At 43.1% G+C, this 21,291-nt stretch overlaps 1 protein-coding gene across 1 annotated transcript in view; it reads right to left on the bottom strand.

Annotated features, from left to right (window-relative positions):
• Positions 1 to 21,291, bottom strand: part of ERMP1 (endoplasmic reticulum metallopeptidase 1) — a 53,802-nt gene continuing 32,511 nt past the window's right edge. Inside the window, exons 9-15 of the mRNA XM_004373482.3 lie at positions 20,056 to 20,230; positions 18,084 to 18,274; positions 9,856 to 10,008; positions 7,585 to 7,787; positions 6,751 to 6,866; positions 3,982 to 4,145; positions 1 to 3,860 (exon numbers count right to left, since the gene is read on the bottom strand). Of these exons, the coding sequence (XP_004373539.1) occupies positions 3,696 to 3,860; positions 3,982 to 4,145; positions 6,751 to 6,866; positions 7,585 to 7,787; positions 9,856 to 10,008; positions 18,084 to 18,274; positions 20,056 to 20,230 (1,167 nt within the window). The 3' untranslated portion in view covers positions 1 to 3,695. The remainder of the gene's footprint in view (positions 3,861 to 3,981; positions 4,146 to 6,750; positions 6,867 to 7,584; positions 7,788 to 9,855; positions 10,009 to 18,083; positions 18,275 to 20,055; positions 20,231 to 21,291) is intronic.

A 21,291-nucleotide genomic window follows, 5' to 3' on the forward strand; every position in this document is an offset into this window, starting at 1 on the left:
TGTGTGTGTGTACATCGATTAAGATGATCCTGTGGCTTTTGTCCTTTATTATGGTGTATTACATTGGTTGATTTTTTAATGTTAAACCAACCTTGTCTTCCTGGGATCAATCCCACTTGGTTATGGTATATAATCCCTTTTTATATTTTGCTGGATTCTGTGTGCTAGTATTTTGTTGATAATCTTTGTGTCTATATTCATCCAAATAAAATTTAATTTGCACATCACAAACATTAATTCTGGAAAACGATTTTATGAGAATCATAAAATTTATGGCAGTTTAAAAAAGGCAAACCTGGAGAAAAGAAATTATCGACATGTTCTATCTTTTTAGGCAACCAAATAAGGAAGTGGTAGTATCGAAGAAAAACACTGATAACACCCAAAACTTCCCTAAGGTATTTCATTTAAACACAGACAAGAGAGAGGCAGAAAAGCATCTTGGCTTTACTGGACCAAAGAGAAAGGGAGGCGTGTTAGACATACAAGTTGTTCGGCTGCTTCACCTCGTACTGAATTTTCTGAGGAAAGTCAGACAAATAACTTGCACAGAGAGCTTCAAACCCACAAGTGGGTACTCTGATTTGGTGAGTGGCGCACCTTTTCCTTATGTGGAGATGAGAATAAGCAGGTCACTCTCCTGCTGAAAGGCAATGTCTTCTTCCCTCCGACTCCCCACCCCCCGCCCCAATAAAAGAGCATTCTTCTTTATTAGCCCTTGGACGATTTTCTTTGCCAGTGGAGGTGATTTAAAATGTCTAAATATGATAAAGCTCAACATTTACCAAATAATAGGTCACTAATTTCTGTGAAATTCAGATTATCATTTCTTTCCAGGTAAAAGGCTTTCCAGTTGAAGTAAACTAACATTTCCCTGTTGAGTTCTTTGCTCACATCACTCATTAAAATAGCATGTTATACCCACATTAGCCATCTAGGTCTTCTAATAGCAATTTTTTTTTAAGGCTTTAAAAGGCTCTGTGGACTTGAAATATGGGGATACAGAGGACCATGAGCAGTTACAAAGACCTGCTTTCTGTTCAAAGACACCAACCAGTTACTTCAGTAACATTGTAAGGCAACAATCCTCGACGAGTCTACAAACCAGTGAAAAGAAATGGACAGACAGACATCATTCTTCCTCCAGCTGAGGCTTCCTGAGCCAGCAGACGGGCTCATGCCCCCCAGTGGTAACGTCTCGGGGAACCCTGCGTGCTTATTTCCATCTGCTAAACTGGAAACAGAGGTGCTCATGCGACATTCATTCTCAGGTCAGATGCAGTGTGGATTTTAAGAAAGAATTACTTTGAAATTGCAATTCTTCACACTTGCCCTGAATACGCAGTACTATGCTAATTACAGTTAAATTCTGTAGAAAATAATGCTATCGTAAGTTTGCTACAGTTAGAAAACATCCTTTTAGAATGAGATGCAGATATCCTTTAACAAAAAACCAACAGGCTCTTTCATCTCAGAGGCTACGGATGGCACAGAACAGCGTGCTTACCACGGAGCCTCAGATGTCATGTCTGATCACTTGGCCATTACTGATACTAAAGCCACCTTCCAGAACACTAAGCACACCCTGAGACTAGAGAGCAGCCTGCCAGTGACTCTGCACACACTGAAGCCTCTTATGCTAAAGAAAACCAAAGGGAAGGAGAATTGTTCGCACAGAGAAACAACCCAAAGGCCGAAAGAAGACCACGATCATTACTGAAAAGGGTTAAGAGCACCCTCAGCAAAGGGAAAAATCACAGGGAACAATCGGTTTTCTATACAATGTCCTCAACATCTGAGATTTTGCTTTTTTTCCATAAATAATTTTCAGTAATCTACTTCAAATTAACCACAGGAACAAAAAATAATGCTCGTATTTCGAAACTCACTGAGATATTACTGTTTCTAACTTTTCCTCCACAACTGTGATTCTACACAGGCCGTAATGAACACTGCAAACCTTACATACCAACTGACCAAACAACGACCTGGCCTGACAGAGCAATCTGGCTAGAGCTTGACCTGTGAGGCATGTGAGTTTGGTGACAAGTGATTTCGCCTGAGTCCAGGAAAAGCAACAGCTCCAGGTGCAGGAGCCGACGCCTGTCCCAGTCAGCCACACGGGCCGGCAGCGTGGGCAGGATGGCTCGTGCGGGGTCCCAGACCAGGCAGGTGCTAGGAGCACGACCGAGATGGCACACCACACGCACTGTCGAGTCTCCTGCCAGCCTACTCACGCGCCTCCGGCCACGGCGGACCCAGACCGCTCTTCCAGGAAGCAGCAGACTGACGCTCCTGTGGCCGGGGCGGACCCAGACCGCTCTTTCAGGAAGCGGCCCTCTCATCACCACTATCACCACAGATGACTAGTTCACTTTTTTTTAAACTATGACTTTTTCTTAAAATGTTCTTTTGGCCCGTGCTTGCTAAACTCAAAATGTGTCCAACTTTCTCCATTTGTTAATGGGAAGAAGGAAGCAGAGTTTACCGCCACTCTCACTGAACCCTCCACAGCTGAAACCAAGACGCCCGGGAGGCCCTACGCACCCAGGTCCTGGGACTGCCACTGTGGCCCTCGGGACACCACCGGAGGCCAGAGGTGCAGCAGTCTTACGGCCACACAAGCCACAGCCTCAGTCCCAGGAAAACCAGCCCCAATGGCCAGCAAGTGACCAAGAAACTAGTCTGTTCAAACAGCCAGAAAACAGACAAACAAGGACCCAGTGCAGCCACAAGATTATGTCCTACAGGACAGACCTTGGAGAGCAGGAGACTCCTACGAAACAATGAAGAGAGAATAAATATGGACGAAATGCCCAGCCACTCTCAACCCCCACCCCAGAATAGCCAGGCTGGTGAGTCACTGCCCTGAGGAAGGAAGTTAAGGACGTGAACTTGCACCACCTTCTCAGGATTGCCCTGACACAAACAGTATCCTGAACAAAGAGCATGAGAACCCAGAGGAAAACACAGTCGGACAAACGTTCCACTTCTCAAACTCGTCAGGTGGAGGGGGACACAGATGTGTCAGAGGGACACAAGGCATCAAGAACCACCTGGAAAGCAGCATGGTGGGTAGTCACTGACCGGGTCGGAAGGACAGCTGAGTCACCGCTGGGCCCAGCCCCACATCACGGGGTCCTGGGCCTCGGGACAGAGACACCGTGCTCTCCAGAGCTGAAGAAGTCCCGCTCTCAGTACAGGCCCACGGCTCTTCCCTGTCTTTACTGCACTCCCCTCCAACGACCTGAGAGGCAGGTCTCGGGGAACCACGGCCCCAGTGCACAGTATTTTACCACTACTCACTGACACAACAAATGGTCTTGGGCTTTAATCGGAAATGAAAATTTTCCTCACTAACAATGGCCTGACAGTACCTTGTACAACTTCCACGATCCTGACGGGACAGTTATCTGAAGTGATTTATTGGCTTTTGTCCTTAGTCACACAAAATGACGTATGTGTATAGTACCCACATGTGCTCAAGTGCCAGAATACCGGCATTTTCAAGTGTCAGTATACATCGCTGCCCACAGCATAACCCTCGTAGTGCCTGGCCCTGAAGTGTTACCCCACACAGCTCTGGGAACACATCACAATTCACTGACGTAAATCACAAACAGCCACATCCCACAGGGAGAAACCAGGTCCCATGAAGCACCCCACTCGGCACGCACTTGGAACGCATCCACAGATTAAAACACGAAGAGGTCGTAGGTGCACACCCAGGCGGAGGGAAATGTCCAGCCGGGGAACTTCTCCTTCAGCGCATCCAGCTGGGGGGATCGCTTGTCTTCCCCAGAGAAATAGTGGGCAGCCATGGCCACAGTGACCATTCCTTCCGGCTGTTCTTCTGAGACCTGGCAGAGAAAATCAGTTAGCTCCCTCATTTCCCGAAGTCAGAATGCTGAACCCCACAGGCTCTTGCTAAACACCCCAAGAACCTGCTCAGTGATACAGGCAGGGCTGGGAATGTCCCACCTGTACTTCGATCCAGAACTGCCACGCAGAGGCCTGGAGTCCGTGGGAGTAAAATACAAAGTAGTCCCCTCCTTTACTTGTGACTGGGGTGCCATTGCCCAGAGACCACTGGGTAAGCACTGCCCCTGTGTGAGCTCGGATGTACAGTGACATATGGCTTGGTCCTGCACAAGAAGAAGAAGCACGGTTAAATCAAAGTACCAACGAGAAGAGCAATGAACACCCAACCTAAGCCAGACTAGGAAGGTTTGTGCCATGTGTCACTTTAAAGATGCTCACTACAAACCCAACGGAGGCTACCAGCTGAGATTCCGTGAGCATGAACGAGGGGAAGGAATGAGGGAGAGCAGAAAGGCAGAGACTTCACAGTGAGAGGACAGGGCTGGACCTAGTGGCTAGATGACATCACCAATTCACATAATCTCTGAATCTCAGTTTCTTCACCTGCGAAATGGGACTTTTTGAGAGCATTATATTAGAAAAAGCACGTGAAGGTGCCTTGGAAAACTGCAAAGTGCTATACTACTGAGTAGGATTACTATGGCAAATGGAGCTGTAGTTTTCAGACAGAGTTGATATGTAACACCTTAAATATTTTTGACTAGTTCTTCCCTTTTAGCAGTAGGGTGAAACATCGGCTCGGATCTCACAATTTAACCGTAAGGAAAAAACAACTGGGGGCTCCCAGGAAGCTAAGGACAGTGGCGACTGCTCAGGTCTGTGTCTCCCAATATTTCATCCAGAAATGATACAGAACACCAAGAAAAAATTAAACAGAAACCGCACCCTCTGCCTAACTTACAGAGAATACCTAATTTTCAAAATAACCAAGTAGAAAATCCCTAGGGGCCAATCTCTCATGCTCTAACCCCCCACCTCCCGCTATAGGGCTTGTGGCAAGCAAAGGCAGGCCAGGAGTCCGCCCCAAGTCTAACAACAGTACTCAAGTGTCCAATCAACACGGTTTACAGGCAAGAGGCTTAGAAGTGCACACACTTTGAAGTGGCAGTCCTCAAAAAAACCAAGCTTCTCGGGGAGAGAGAAATAGGGCAAAAAAATAATGGAGAGGCACCCTTTGCCATTTGGGATGAAGGTTCAACGAAGTAAAAGGGGAAAATTTAGGGCCCTGCAAGACAAAAGTTAACCAAAAAATTGGAAGATACATAACCCATCCCCACACCCCACCATGTAATTATAAAATATTGACAGTTGAGACCAAACATATGAATCATAAAAATAAATGTGAATAGACTTAACTCATCCATTAAAAGAAAAAGATTTTCAACTTGGCTTACAGAGCCAGATCCAATCATATACTATATTCAAGAAGCATACTTAAAACAAAGAGATTCAGAAAGGGCAAAAATAAAGGAATGGGCAAAGGTATTCCAGGCAAACGTAAACAATAAACAATCGCATCCAAGAGATGAAGGAGACACCACAATTACATGCAATGAAGGATCCGAGACTGGATCCTGGAAAAAAAACGGGTATCAGGAGAACACTGGTGAAATGGAATAAGGTCAATAGTTTAATTAGTAGTACAGTACAAATGTTAATTTCCTGGTTTTGATACTTATACCATGGTTATGTAAGGTGTGATTCCATAATCTAGAAATCACAACCTACAAGTGGCCTTTCAGTCTTCCTGACTACAAGTGCTTCAAATCAGAAGATTTCTACTGGTGTTCTATTTTCAACTTCAACTCTAAAATCATCCAATAAGCTCCAGGCTTAAACAGAAGTTTGGATTTCAGATTAAAGGGGAAACTCCCACAACACAAACAAAAAAAAAAAACCCACTACTGATCTCCTGAGACCCGCACCCTAAAAAGAAGTCATGTAATTTATCAGCCAAAACAACTTAACAGTAAAAGGGGTGACATACAGTCATCCTACCCAAACTGCCGATATAACAACTTAAAAATAGGTAAAGTCCACCTTAAGAAGCTAGAAAAAGAACATCAAATGGAATCTCAAATAAGTAAAAGGAATGAAATAAAAATAAGAACCGAAATTAATGATACAAAGAGGAAAAAATATAAAGTCAACAGCTGGTTCTTTGGGAAGATCAATACAGTTGATAAACCTTAAGCAAGACTAAAAAAAAGTAAAAACACAAATCACCAATATTAGGAATGAAAGAGGGGACATCACAACAGATGCTATAGATATTAAAAAGACAACAGAAGTCTATTATGAAGAACTATATGCCAATAAATTTGAAAACTCAGAAAAATGGACAAATTCCTTGAAGAACACTTACCAAAACTGTCACACCAATAAATACAAAATCTAGATCGCCCTATATCTGTTATATGTCATACGGCAATTTTAATATTCCCCACAAAGCAAATTCCAGGCTAAGATGGCTTCACAGTGAATTTTACCAAACATTTAAGAAAGAGATATAATGTCAATATTACACAAATTCATTCAGAAAACAGAGGAAGGTTTTAGTGTCATAAAGTGTGCCAAGAAAGGTAACCAAAGCCATGATGTCTACCAGTGCCAGACCAAATGCAGTTATGAACCTGCCTGACAATGAGCCAAGGCCTGACAAGCAGCCAAGGCCTGACGCTGCACGTTTTTTAATAAGGCTCTTTAAAAATCATAGCCAGCCTCACCTGCACCCACTTTGAAAAACACTGTTAAGCTCCTCCTAAGTTGCTGGTCACTGTAATAAATTTTGAGGGGAAAAAAAATACATGTAACTTATAAAAAAAACTTAAAAGTGAAGGAGAGAAAAAAAGCTGTCATATGACTTACCTGTTGCTTCAAAGGTCAACCTTACAGAATCCCAGGGAGTCTGTTCTTTAGATATAAGTCTGAAATGAGCACGGTTTCTTGGAGAAACTTCCGAAGCAGGAAGATACCAGTTTTTCCTATTTGGAAAGGTAGCTTCAATATTTAGGATGCCTTATTAGCTTATAGCTATCTATCACTCATGGAGTGTTTGTAAAATAGAAATATATTTTTGGGTATGACAAACAATGCCAACTTATTCCTCTGAAGCTGAGGTTAGTGTGTAAGAAAACTTTGCCAAAGTTAAGAACAAAGGTGTTAATTAACTAGGTGATCTTGATTCAACTGCTGCTGTTGTTGTCAGGTGCCATCGAGTCGATTCCGACTCATAGTGACCCCACCCCATGTGACAGAGTAGAACTGCACCTTAGGGTTTTCTAGACTATAATCTTTACAGAGGCAGATGGCCAGGTCTTTCTCCCGAGGAGCCCCTGGGTGGGTTCAAACAACCAACCTTTCGGCTCAGCAATCCTTCACTACTACACCATAAAAATATCCCAGATATAAAACAAACAACTGCAGATTAATCCTTAACTTATGTCTATTAGATAGTCAGGAATGCCACCCTTTCTCAGGACTGCAGTTTCCAGAGGAAAGACTTTGTAAATTTGAAAACGCAAAAGTACTCTACTGAGTGCTTTATCCCACTAGAGAAATAAAACTTTGGTAGTTATCAAAAAAAATACTACCAACGGCACCTAACTTCCTGTTAACAGTTTAGATAATAAAGTACTGATACAGTGACAGGACTTGAGAACAGACTAAGCCTCAAATAAAGCAGAAAACCAATGAACCAACTTGATCAGGAAGTGCACCGGAAGGTACCACGGGAAACCACAGAGGGGCGCTGTCTCCTCACAGTGAGCTCGGATGGTATCGTTGATCTCGGGGATGTGCGGTGTGACGTGAGACATTCCAGTATAATCGAACCCATTGATCCATATTCCGGAGTCCCGTTTAACCACATTTCCATCCAAGTCATGAAATGTTCTAGTGATATGCTAAAAAGAACACGACTGACTGGAAAAAACTGCCGTTTCAACCATTTTGCCCACCTCCCCACCCCAGATTATGGAAAATGAGTGAGTCTGACAACACCCAGAAACGGTGTGGGTACAGGGCAACAGGGAGGCTGAGGCCCTGCTGGCGGGAGTGTATGCTGGCACAGTCACTTCACCAAGTTACGTCACATCCTCTTCAGGCCAGCAGTGCCCCTCCTGAGGACACAGCTAGAGAAACTCTCAGCAAGTGCACGAATGCTGATCCAGAACTGTCCATCTAGTAAGGAACTAGCAACGGCCCAAGTGTGCATTTACAGTAGATGAGCACCATCCTACAACCCAAGTCTGTTAGGCAGTGAAAATAATCAACTACAGCAACACAAGTCAACATGGATGATTCCCACATACTGGTGAGCGAAAAGTCAAATGGGTACTTCTGGCTGTAACAAGTTCAAAAACAGGCAAAACTATACAATGTCGTAGAGGACACATATGTGGTAAAATAAACATAAGGTATGACTGACCCAAACTTCAAGATAGTGAGTACTTCTTTGGGGGAGGGAAGGGTGTACAAAGAGTTGGGATGGAGGACACACTCGGGTTTCTAAGGTACTGCTGATGGTCTTTCTTTTAAACTGGATAATGGCTATACAAAAGGTTCATTTTATTATTTCTTACAACTATATTTATATATTTAAATTTCACAGAAAAACAATATTTCATATTTTAAAGACATGAACAGTAGAATTCTTTTTAGATGAGGATTTAAAAAAAAATCCTAAACACACACACACACACATTCCCCTTTCAACATGTGGTAAATGAAGCTAATTCACGTGCACAGAGATCACCACTAGATGACAGACTTGTGCCGAACAGAATTCTACGAAGTACAGTGTTCCGTTTGGAATAACTTTACTAACAGCAGAAACCAGCCTGAAGAATATCAAACAGAAAAAAGAAAAGTAATTGCATAGGGCAAGGGTCAACAAACTACAGCCCACAAGCTAGGTTTGGCCCCTGTCTATTTTTATAAATAAACTTTTCTTGGAACACAGTCACACTCATTCGTTTACGTGTTATCTGGGGCTGCTTTCACTGTAAAAACAGAGCGGCGGCAACAGAGACAGACCGCGTGGTCTGCAAAGCCTAAAATATTTACCATCTGGCCCTTTACAGGAAAAGTTTGCCAACTCTTGGCCGAGGGGAAGGAGGCAACCCAAAACACATCAGAAGAACAGGACTTTTTAAAACTAAAAATCTCCTGACATAATTTTAAAAATTAACCAGTCACTGAAAACATCTTGCACTTCCTATAAACTAGCTGTGCTTCACTAAAGGCTCGCCCAATTGTCCAATCTGTCACATAAGATGTCGTCCAGGGCTATAACCAGGAAAAGCCGGCCCTCTCTGGTACTTCCGTTCAGGCATTAGGATGAATTCCGCAAGGACCAGTTATCTAGACCGTGCTCCCTTCGGCATTTCTGTCGGCCACACCATCCCGCCCACCTGTGACAATGACTACCAATAAGGCAACGGGTCCTTTCTGCTGCTTTCCTGCAAAAAGCCTGGAGAGAAATCTGAAACCTGGAGAAAGTTCTAGATCTCATTTTGGTAATCCCTTTCTAAATTCCTATGTTTTCACTATGTTAGCTAAGATCAATTTTACCAACGTTTCACTGTACTCTACCTGTCCTACTTAGTTGGGAGTTTAAGGTTTTCCACTCAGCCTGCAGACATTTTTACAACCTGCATTTCTAAAAAGCCACTACTGCATGATGCCTCCTTGCACTTGTTTTTCCAAGCAGGTGCATTTCTATAACACGGGTGGTAATAAACCCAGTGGCCACTTCCGAGTCAGTATCCTGGGAAATGAATGCCTGGCTGACAAGAACGCCTCCTGACGGCCAGTCTTGGCCTTTCCGCACTGACACACACAGAACAGGCGGGTCTTAGGAAATAGGTCAACAGAGAAAAGCCAGCTGGGTTTCCTGTTGATTCGTGAAGCTCGAACACACGATGCTTTCCTCTCCCAACTCTCAAAGAAGTCACGCAAAGGCGTTCTTACCTGCAGGAACACCCTCTTTGGCTTTGGACTAGCAGGATCGGAGCTGTATGGGAAAAAAGTCCCACTGCAGACGAGGAGGAAGGTAATGCCACATACCAAAGTTAAAGCTACCAAGGTCTTTTTCGTGCTTTTGGCAAGGTAGATGAAGTTAATCTAAAACACAAAAAGAGAAAAATTACAGATACAGACTACTCGCAGTGAGGTGTTTTTAACTGCCTTTATTTTTACAAGTATTATTCTAACAGACCATGAAGAAACGTATCAGCATGTTCTACCACTTGCCAATGCCTTAATTACAGAGGTCTTCCATCACAAATCCGTTCCCCAATAACATGTGCCTCCAATCTGCCAGGATGGTGCCTTTTCTGACAGGCAGTGGAAGGCAGTAGAAGAAAAGGAAGCTGAACACGCCAGCCAAACCATTACACTACTTTCCTTCCGATCCTACCAGCACCCTGACATAGTGAACACTGCACAGCAGACCCCACGTAACTGCCCAGCTGCATGGCATCAAGGCGTTCACCAATAACCCAAAACCAAACAAACCCACTGCCATCCAGTCCATTCCGACTCATAGTGACCCTACAGGACAAAGCAGAACTGCTCCATAGGGTTTTCAAGGCTGTAAATCTTTATGAAAGCAGACGGAAACATCTTTCTCTTGTGGAGAAGCTGGTGGGTTCAAACTACCAACCTTTCAGTTAGCAGCCAAGCACTTTAACCACTGCACCACCAGGGCTGCTCACTGATAACCACAGGGAAGCTTTTTCAGCCCGTAGTTGTTAAGTGCCCTTGAGTGGGTTCTGATTCATAGCAACCCATGTGCAACAGAAGGAAACACTGCCCAGTCCTGTGCCATCTTCACAGTCATCGCTATGCTTCAGTCCACTGTGGCAGCCACTGTGTCAATCCATCTTGTTGCACGTCCTCCTCCCCTCCACTCCACCAAGCACGAAGTCCCTCTCCAGGGACTGGTCCCTCCTGACAACGTGTCCAAAATACGTGAAACAAAGTCTCTCCATCCTTGCCTCCAAGGAGCATTCTAGTTGTACTTCTTCCAAGATAGATTTGTTCATTCTCCTGGCAGTCCATGGTATATTCAATATTCTTCACCAACACCATAATTCAAAGGCATCAGTTCTTCTTCGGTCTTCCTTACTCACTGTCCAGCTTTTGCATGCGTATGAGGCCCATTTCAGTAAAACTCAACTTTCGCTCATAAAGCTTTTATAATGCGCCAAGATGTTGGACTGATTTCAACCTGCACTCAGATGTACCTTCCAGACTGCCTGTGGACATGCATAGGCAGAAGAGCTGCACAACAAAGAAAGCTGTCACCTTAGATGATGAGTTAACTAGTGTCAACACAATCACAACCACAAATGTCAACGTAGGCCCCCAAGACTATGGACCTGAGACCCCTAAGACCTGGAAATGAAGCCGTTCCCGGAGGCCACCTCCCAGCTGAACAACAGGCCCACAACATAAACAAGGACACCAAGAGGAACGTGTTCCTGAGAACAGTCAATTATATGAGATCAGAAGGACAACAAATGCCCAAAAGCAAAGAAGAGAAGGCAGGAAGGGGCAGAAAACCCATATGCAAGGTAACGGGGACCCAGGGCAGAAATGGGGAGATTGCTGACACATTCAGGGGAACGTAACTTTATGTATTAACTACCGAATGGTAAACTAATTTGCTCTGTAAACTTTCACCTACAGCACAATAAAAAAAATTTTAAAAATCTACACGTGGGCAATTAGGGTGAGTGGCTTGGCCTCAAGGCAGGTATCCAGAAAATCCTAAATATGCTTGTGTTAACTTTTTAAATGTAACAAAATTCAAACAGGATACACAGGACTTACAGAACATGTCCACAGATCCCTCAGGGGTTCTGAGAGAGCCACTCTGAGAAACAAGGATCCAAACCCTGCTCCCCTTCTTTTCCTTCTCACCATTCCCAGACCCAAAGGTCAGTAAGTAGAGAAGAATAGACATATGAAAAGATTTTGAGATCGAAATGAAAAATTAAGGAAATATTTATACCCTGGCATATAACTCTACCATGTAGAGTTTAAAGGATTTTCATGTCTACACTACCCCATCCAGGGTAATCGCCAACAAAACAGCACTGGTTTTAGGTCAAAGATCCTACATTTGCATACTCTGAGCACACAATTTGGCAAAGCACCCTAGGGCTGAAGGCAGTGAGTTAGCAAAACACAATGTGTCACCCTGCCTGCCCCTCTTGCTCCTAACACATCACAATATTTAAAACTTGGCTCATAAGAACAGTTTCAAATACTCTGCCAAGTAATGAGCTTCCTCTCCAGTGGAAGGGTGACGAGATTGATTAGTCCAGAGTCTTTTAGGTCAAAAAAGCTCCCTGCGATAAGCTCTGGGGACTGTCATTCTTGAGCTAGCTACTAACAACATGAGCCCAAAGTGACCCCTAGCCTCAGTTCAAGCTCTCGTTTCCACATTCAAATGCTCCCTCTTCTCCAAATCAACAAGCCCCATCTCTGCTGCCCCCACACACCTTCTGGAGGAGGGCTGGTGATGGTGATGGATGAAACGGGCATCACAGAACAGAGGAAGAAGAGAGGGAGTGGCCAGAAAATGACAAGGTTTGGGATGCCACTGTCAAGCACCCTTCTAATCCTATTTCTGTCTTAAATGTTGTATTTGAGCTATTTCTCTCTGAGAGTTTCCCCCCGTTCTGACCTACTCCTACTTGTAGTCCAGTTTCGGTTTGTGTGCAATCAATACAACCATGACACCCTCGCAAAGACAAACTCCAGGGAACCTGTTAACCGATCACTTGACAGGAACTTAACTGCTTTCTAGGAAATATATTTAGTCAATTCCCAAGGACTGAGAGAAAAGCTCTCTGAAGTATGCACTGTGGTTCCATTCTCCACTACCCAAGAACAATGGTCTCTCTCCATTCACAAGCCACGCTCTTTAATACGACTCCACATAAACAAAAAAGCTATGAAGAGATAACACAGCATCCAAGGGCAGCAGAGCCAGCTCACATTAAAATTAAATGAGGTTTTTAAAGTATTTCAAGAGGCAGTCTTCTCTCTAAAAAGCTTTCCTAATAAAATGTAATTTAGAAGATAATATACTTTAATCCTCTTTCTTCTGGTTTCCAAGATTTTCATGCTTTGAAGGCATTTTTAATTTCCACAGAGAAAGTTTCCTCAACATCATGCTTGAAATCCTAACTAGAGCAGTAAGGCAAGAAAAAGAAATAAAGGGCATCTAAATTGGTAAGGAAGATATAAACGATCCCTGTTCGCAGATGGTAAGATCCTATACATAGAAAACCCCAGAGAATCCACAAGAGAGCTACTGGAACTAACAGAAGATTTCAGCAAAGTAGCAGGATATAAGATTAAGATATAAAAATCAGTTGGATTCCTCTTCACAAACCAAAGAGAACTTTGAAAAGGAAATCACCAAATCAGTATCATTTACAATAGCTCCCAAGAAGATAAAATACTCAGGGATAAATCTAAGCAGGAACATAACAGACCTACACAAAGAAAACTACAAACACTACTGAAAGAAACCAAAAGAGACCTACATAAATGGAAAAACATACCATGCTCATGGATAGGAAGATTCAACATTGTGAAAATGTCAGTACTACCCAAAATAATCTACAGATATAATGCAATCCCAATCCAAATTCCAACAGCATTCCTTAACAAGACAGAGAAACTAATCACCAACTTTATGTTGAAAGGGAAGAGGTCCCAAATAAGTAAACCATTACTGAAGAAGAAGAACAAAGTTAGGAGGCCTCACACTACCTGATCTTAGAACCTACTACACAGTCATAGTAGTCGAAACAGTCTGGTACTGGTATAACAACAGACACACAGACCAACGGAACAGAATTGATAACTCAGACGTAAATCCATCCATCTACAGGCAGTTGATCTTTGACAAAAGGCCAAAGTTCACTAGACGGGGAAAAGGCAGTCTCTTTAACAAATGGTGCTGGCATAACCAGAAGTGCGTCTGTAAAAAATGAAACAGGCCGTAGACCAAAACTAACTCAAAATGGATCAAAGACCTAAATACAAAACCTAAAACAATAAACATCACGAAGAAAAAAACAGGGACAACCCTAGGAGCCCTAATACATGACATAAATACAATACAAACCATAACTAACAATGCACAGACACCAGAAGATAAACCAGATAACTGGGAGCTCCTAAAAATTAAACATTTATGCTCATCAAAAGACTTCACCAAGGGAGTAAAAAGAGAACCTACAGAATGGGAAAAAATTTTTTGCTATGACATATCCGAGAACAGTCTAATCTCTAAAATCTACAAAATATTTCAACACCTCAACAACAAAAAGACAATTCAATTTTAAAAATGGACCAATGAACAACAAAAAGAAAAATAATTCAATTTTAAAAATGAGCCAATGATAAAAACATACACTTCACCAAAGAAGACATTCAGGCATCTAGCACACACATGAAGAAATGCTCGTGATCATTAGCCATTAGAGAAATGCAAATCAAAACTACAACGAGAGACCATCTCACTCTGACACTACTGGCACTAACCAACAAAACAGAAAATAATAAATGTTGGAGAGGCTGTGGGGAGATCGGGACTCTTATGCACTGCTGGTGGGAATGTAAAATGGTGCAACTACTGTGGAAAACGACATAGCACTTCCTTAAAAAGCTAGACATAGAAATACCATACGAGTCAGCAATCTCACTCTAGGAATATACCCTAGAGAAATAAGAGCCATCACACAAATAGACATATGCACACCCATGCTCACTACAGCACTATTCACAATAAACCTAATGGATGAATGGATAAACAAATTACGATACATATACACAACGGAATACTACGCAACAATAAAGAACAATGATAAATCTACAAAACATCTCACAACATGGATGAATCTGGAGGGCATTATGCTGAGTGAAATAAATCAATCACAAAAGGACAAATACAGTACGAGATCACTATTATAAAAACTCAAAAAAAGGTTTACATACAGAAAAAAACATTTTTTGATGGTTACGAAGGTGGGGAGGGGAGATCACTAACTAGATAGTAGACAACTGTCAACTCTGGTGAAGGGAAAGACAACACACAATATAGGGGAAGTCAGCACAACCAGACCGAGGCAAAGTCAGAGAAGTTTCCTAGACACATCCAAACACCTTGAGGGACTAAGTTGCTGAGGCTGAGGGCTGGGGATGATGGTCTCGGGGACATCTAGGTCAAATGGCATAACACAGTTCATAAAGAAAATGTTCTACATCCTGCTCTGGTGAGTAGCATCTGATGTCTTAAAAGCTTGTGAATGGCCATCTACGATACATCTATTGGTCCCATCCCATCCGGAGCAAAGGAGAATGAAGAACACCAAAAACACAAGGAAAATATTAGCCCAAAGGACTAAAGGACAACACGAATCACAGTCTCCACCAGCCTAAGCCCAAAGAACTAGATGGTGCCTGGTTACCACCACAGACTGCTCTGACAGGGATCATAATAGAGTCACGAACAAAGCAGGAGAAAAATGTAGAACAAAATTCAAATTCACAAAAAAAGACCAGACTTACTGGTCTGACAGAGACTGGAGGAAGCCCCTGGACACCCTGCTAACTCAGAACTGAAGCCACTCCTAAAGTCTACCTTTCAGCCAAGGAGTACACAGGCCTATAAAATAAACAATAACACACGTGAGGAACATGCTTCTTAGTTCAATCAAGTATATGAGACCAAATGGGCAACACCTGTGCAGAAACAAAGACTAGAAGGCAGAAGAGACAAGAAAGCTGGACGAACAGACACAGAGAAGCCAGCATGCAAAGGGAAAGGGGGAGGGTACTGACACATTGCGGGGACTGTAGCTGATGTCACAAAACAGTATGTGTATAAATTTTTAAATGAGAAACTAACTTGAGCTGTAAACTTTCACCTAAAGCACAATAAAATTAAAAGAAAAAGTAAGTTTCCAGGGTTCATTTTGTCCCCTTCCATATGATCATGGGACAGAATAGAAATGTCCTACATTCTAGTCATTTTTCATGGGCTTCAATAGGGTTCATTCACTGTCTATAATTTTCTTTACTGGGGGGGGGGGTCCAGTTTATAGCTCAGCTGACTTTAGGTAGAACCTAATCTACAGATGACGAGAAACAGCAAACCTACCTACTAACGTGTGTAGAGAATATAAAGGCTTAATATTAAAACCAAAAGAAGTAAACCCTGCAGGCAAGAAAGAACATTTAAAAATTTTCCATTCATCCCTGCAAATACCAATAAGGACTTAATCATTATCTTTAAGGTAAAATGGTTGGAATTCCCAGATTTTTTAGGGCTAACACTGCAGAGCTCAAACAGCTGTGTCCGTAAGAATTACTCCACAGGGCTATATACACAAAGCCACATTGTATACAGGGATTTACTGGCTTTTTAAAGGATTTTCATGGATAATGTCGACCATGTGTGATATTCGGGGCCCTAGTGACACAGTGGTTAAGCGAATCCACCAACTGCTCCTTGGAAATCCTATGGGGCAGTTCTATGAGTCGGGTCACTATGAGTCGGAATTGACTCCACAGCCACGGGTTTGATTTTTTTTGGTCTTTTTTCTTTTTTTTTAATTGTGGTAAACATGTATGTAACAAACCATTTGACATTTCAACAATCTTTATATGTACAATTCAATGACATCAATTATGTCCGTCATGTTGCTCAATCATCCTTGTTATCTACTCCCAAATCATACCATCATCCTTAATTGAAGCTCAAAAAAAACCAAACTTGTTGTTGAGTCAACTCGGACTCACAGCAACCTACAGGACAGAACAGAACTGCCCTATATGATTTCCAAAGAGCGGCTGGTGGATTCAAACTGCTGACCCTGTGGTTAGCAGCTGAGCTCTTAACCACTGCGCCACCAGTGTTCTCTAATTACCCACTGTCTTTTGAACCTGACCTCCACATGAGATGCCCCTTACTGTATGGCTATGAAAAAGCTCACTCTCATCTCCATGGAGAAAAGGACTGTAATCAAGTCATACACTGCTTTTTCCATTTGGTCCCGTAGCCTCACCTCTCACCTAAGGGTATTCAGTGAGCATTTCTTATTCTTAGGAATTCCAATGACAAGAGCCACAAAAAAGAGAAGTGCCTCCCACAGAGGGCCCGGCGAGGATCTCCTCCAGTGGGATCCTAGAGACTGTGGCCACCACACCAGAAGCAGAACCCTGACTGGGCTTTGTTCTAGCAAAGGGGTGCTGGTTAAACTCTGTGCCACAGTTTTCTCTCCCCTCTGGAGGGTCCCAAGGGAAGAGAGGCAGGGATGGCAGAGGAGGGACAGCAGAAGGAGGGATGGCAGAGGCAGGTCCCACGTAAGGATAGCAGAGGCAGGGACAGCAGGAGGAGGGATGGCAGAGGCAGGTCCCATGTGAGGATAGCAGAGGCAGGGACAGCAGAAGGAGAGATGGCAGAGGCAGGTCCCACGTGAGGATAGCAGAGGCGAGGATAGCAGAGGCAGGGACAGCAGAGGCAGGTCCCCCCGAGGACAGCACACTGACACAGCACCATGAGGGCTGGCAAGGCCTGTGGGGCTCCTTTATAACCCGGCAAGCGAGGGCATGTCTGGGTGTCATGAGTGTCCTCACCCAAGCAGACAGACTTGCTAAGTGAATTTTCCCGTGCTAGCAGCAAGGCGGCTGAAGGATAATGAAAGAAACCTCAACAGAATCCATCTTCCTTCATTAGCTCAAACAAGCATTAATAAAACTACCCTGTGTTTATCGGCATTTGCTTCCAATCAATGAGTTCAAAATACACGACTCAAAATCATTCAAAGAGCTCACTACCAACGAATCTCTACCACCTCTCACATTATACAAATTCACATTCAGGTAGATTGAGAGGCTACCTGAAAAGAAGTATAATCAGAGGCTTTGGAAGGATGTGAAGGCAAAAACAAGCACAGAAGTCCCAGCAAGATCAAAACAGCAACGAGCAGCCCCATTCTACATTTTCCCACCATACCGACCCCACGCGACGCACAGCCACTCAGCACTGTTCTGGCTTCAGAGTTTCTCAATAAAGAAAAAGCCGGTGCTCTTTCACAGACCCTAGCGTGGCTAACTTTACCGTATATTCATTCAAAAAATAAACAAGAAAAACAAATTTTATTCCTTACAAAATAGGACGAGAGGATCATTATACACCCAGCCAGAATGGAAGCCAGCACAACGTCAGGTGGGATTTGTGTGCCGCTCCTCCCGAGGATGGGGGTGAACATCTCGAACACCGCCCAGATGAGGTACAATGCGTACAGGTAAGGGATAAACATCCCCACAAGATAAAACACCAGGAATTTTCCTCCGGCACCTAGGGAAAAGGAAAACACACGTATGTGAAATTCTATAGTCAAGAGATTTCCACAGTCCTCGTGTACCTTGGCACCTAACGTACATTATGTACCTGATCAAAAGCGAGAAAATGCAGATCAGAATTTCAAATTCTCATGGAATCCAGAGGTTCTGCAGCCATGGAGGCTGGGTAAATCCTCAAAACTACTGCCCTGAGATAATCTTTAAACCTTAAACCAAAATTATCCCCTGAAGTCTTATTAAAACCACACAACAGTTTAGCTTTAGTAAAGAATGTCTGCCTTGAGCATTATGCTCTCTTAAGAACTATATATCTGGAATCAAATTGACAAGAGCAACTCGAAAGATTAGATAGGAACCTTAGAGGGTGGTGAGTTTATGTTAATGGGGAGACAATTCAGAAAAGCGGGGGTGAGAATGGCTGCACAGCCTGAAGAATATAATCAATGTCACTGAACTGTACACACAGCAACTGTTCAATTGGTGTATGTTCTGCGGTGTACATTCTCAACAACAACAAATAAAATATTAAAAAAAGAGAACAATAAAAAAATATTAGATGTGACTTTAGCCATTTTGGTACATGTTATCTAGTAAGGTAAGACAATTCAACTTGCAAATACAAATATGAATTAAACAAACTACATAAATAATATATTAGCATGTGCTCATAAACACAAAATGGGATAGAGCATAAGGTATACAATAAAAATCTATGTAGTCTGAAAATTAAGGAAAAAAAAAAACCAGTAACAGTATTGAAAACTTACCCAACAAGATTAAAACAATAAATAGTCCCTAGAAGCTTTAAGTATCCTTTTTTTTAAATTTTTTATTGTGCTTTAGGTGAAAGTTTACACAGCAAATTAGTTTCCTACTCCATAGCCTGTACATAACGTGCTCCACGACATTGGCTGCGTTTCCCTCAGTGTGTCAGCCGTCTCCCCACTTCCACTCTGGGTTCCCCGTTCCCTTTCGTCTGGATTTTCTATCCCTTCCTGCCTTCTCATCTTTGCTTTTGGACAAATGTTGTCCTTCAGATCTTGTATAATTGATTGTTCTAAGGACTATGTTCCTCTCAGATGTTACTGTTCATCTTTCGTGCTTGTCCACTGTTTGGCTGGGAGGTGGTCTCCAGCAATGGCTGCAGTTCCAGGTCAGAAGGGTATCTTATAGTCTCAGGAGTTCCTCTAGTCTGTCAGACCAGTAAGTCTGATCTTTTTTGTGAATTTGATTTTTTGTTCTACATTCTTCTCCTACTCTGTTCAAGTACTGTGATCTCTAGTCAGAGTGGTCAGTAGTGGTAGCCGGGCACCACCTAGTTCTTCTGGTCTCAGGGTCATGTAGGACGGTTCCTGTAGTCCGTTAATTCTTTGGACTAACTGCTCCCTAAGTCTTTGGTTTTCTTCACTCTCCTTTGCTAAGAGACCAATAGTGATATCTTAGATGGCTGCTCACAAGCTCTTAGGATCCCAGACACTACTCACCAAAGTAGGATGCAGAGCACTGTCTTTATGTACTATGTTGTGCCAAATGATGTAGATGTTCCCTGAGTCTATGGTCCTTCATCACAGAGCCTAAGAACTTCATCCCACGAGGTATCTGGTATGTCTAAGAAGCTTCCATGACTTCGCCCCTTGGTGTCTACGTTAATATACATACAGCACCTACAATTATGCATGTAGAAATAGCCACAACCAAACCTATATCTGCAGGTGGGTGTGTTTATCTTAAGTATATTCAGGAATTTTCTTTGTATAAAAACCAACAATATCCTACCATGCTGCTTAAAATCCTTCTGCACAAACAGCTTTGTGAGCAGCGGAAATGCTATCCAGATAGCACTGATAAACGCCAAGCAAAGTCCTTGGTAAGTGAGAGTTATCAGAGAAACGCAATGCACAAACAGCGAGATGTCAAAAAATATTTCTCCCAGATACTGGTCACTGGTATTCTGAAAGAAAAAGAAAAAGCAGTCTCTTTCATGGGTCATTTAGACGGCTCTTTTATTGAAATCTAATTCCCATCACTCAGGAAAGCTGCATTTCGTTTAAAGCTACTCTTCAGACTTTCAAGTAAACCCAGACAAAGCTATCTCCTATGATGAAGTAATAAATTCAAATTGCTGCCTGGGAAAAGAGACATTTAACAAGATGGAATCAACACATGCCATCACTTGCATTCAATTCATGTTTTTCTTCCCAGGGCTAAAGGCAACATTTGGAAATGTTATAACATTGGTGTTGGGGCTGGGGGGAAGGACTCTTCTAAAAACATTAATCTCTGTAGGCTTTCTGTTTATGCAACTTCCCCAAAACTGTAGTGAGCACACTGAAGAAACGGCCAGAGAAGGAATGCCACCAGCCTCTGGATCCCTCCTACCGCCCGCGGGAAAATTACAGGGCCTCCAGGGCACATGGCCTGGGGGGCTTTGCTTGATTTTTCTGGCCTTTTCTACTTCCAGGAGCCCTGGTGGCACAGTGGTTAAGAGCTCAGCTGCTGACCAAAAAACTGTGCAGTTTGAATCCACCAGCAGCTCCTTGGAAACCCTATGGGGCAGTTCTACTGTGTCCTATAGGGTCACTGTGAGTCCAAATCGACCTGATGGCAACGGGTTTGGTTTGGGTTTTCTTCTACTTCCAACTGGCTTTGCAGTGCACCTTTACTCCTCCCTGTATTCCTGTACTTCACCCCAGTGGTGTAGTGGTTAAGCGTTCAGCTGCTAACTGAAAGGCTGACAGTTAGAACCCAACAGCGGTTCCACGGAAGAAAGATGTGGCGGTCAGCTTCCGAAAAGACTTACAGCCTTGGCAACCCTCTGGGGCAGTTCTACCCTGTCCTGTAAGGTCACCGTGCTGGACGATATTTTCTAAGACTTCAAGTCTGAGGGTTCCTGTGCAGCACCCAGAGTTCTCCGAGGAAAGCTTGCTATCGAACTTAATATATTCTCACGCCCGCGTGAGTGAGTCTATTACTGCTAACATGATAATTATAATTACAGCACAGAAATACCAG

This window comes from Trichechus manatus, unplaced genomic scaffold (genome assembly GCF_000243295.1).
Source record: "Trichechus manatus latirostris isolate Lorelei unplaced genomic scaffold, TriManLat1.0 scaffold00025, whole genome shotgun sequence".
Lineage (NCBI taxonomy): Eukaryota > Metazoa > Chordata > Mammalia > Sirenia > Trichechidae > Trichechus > Trichechus manatus.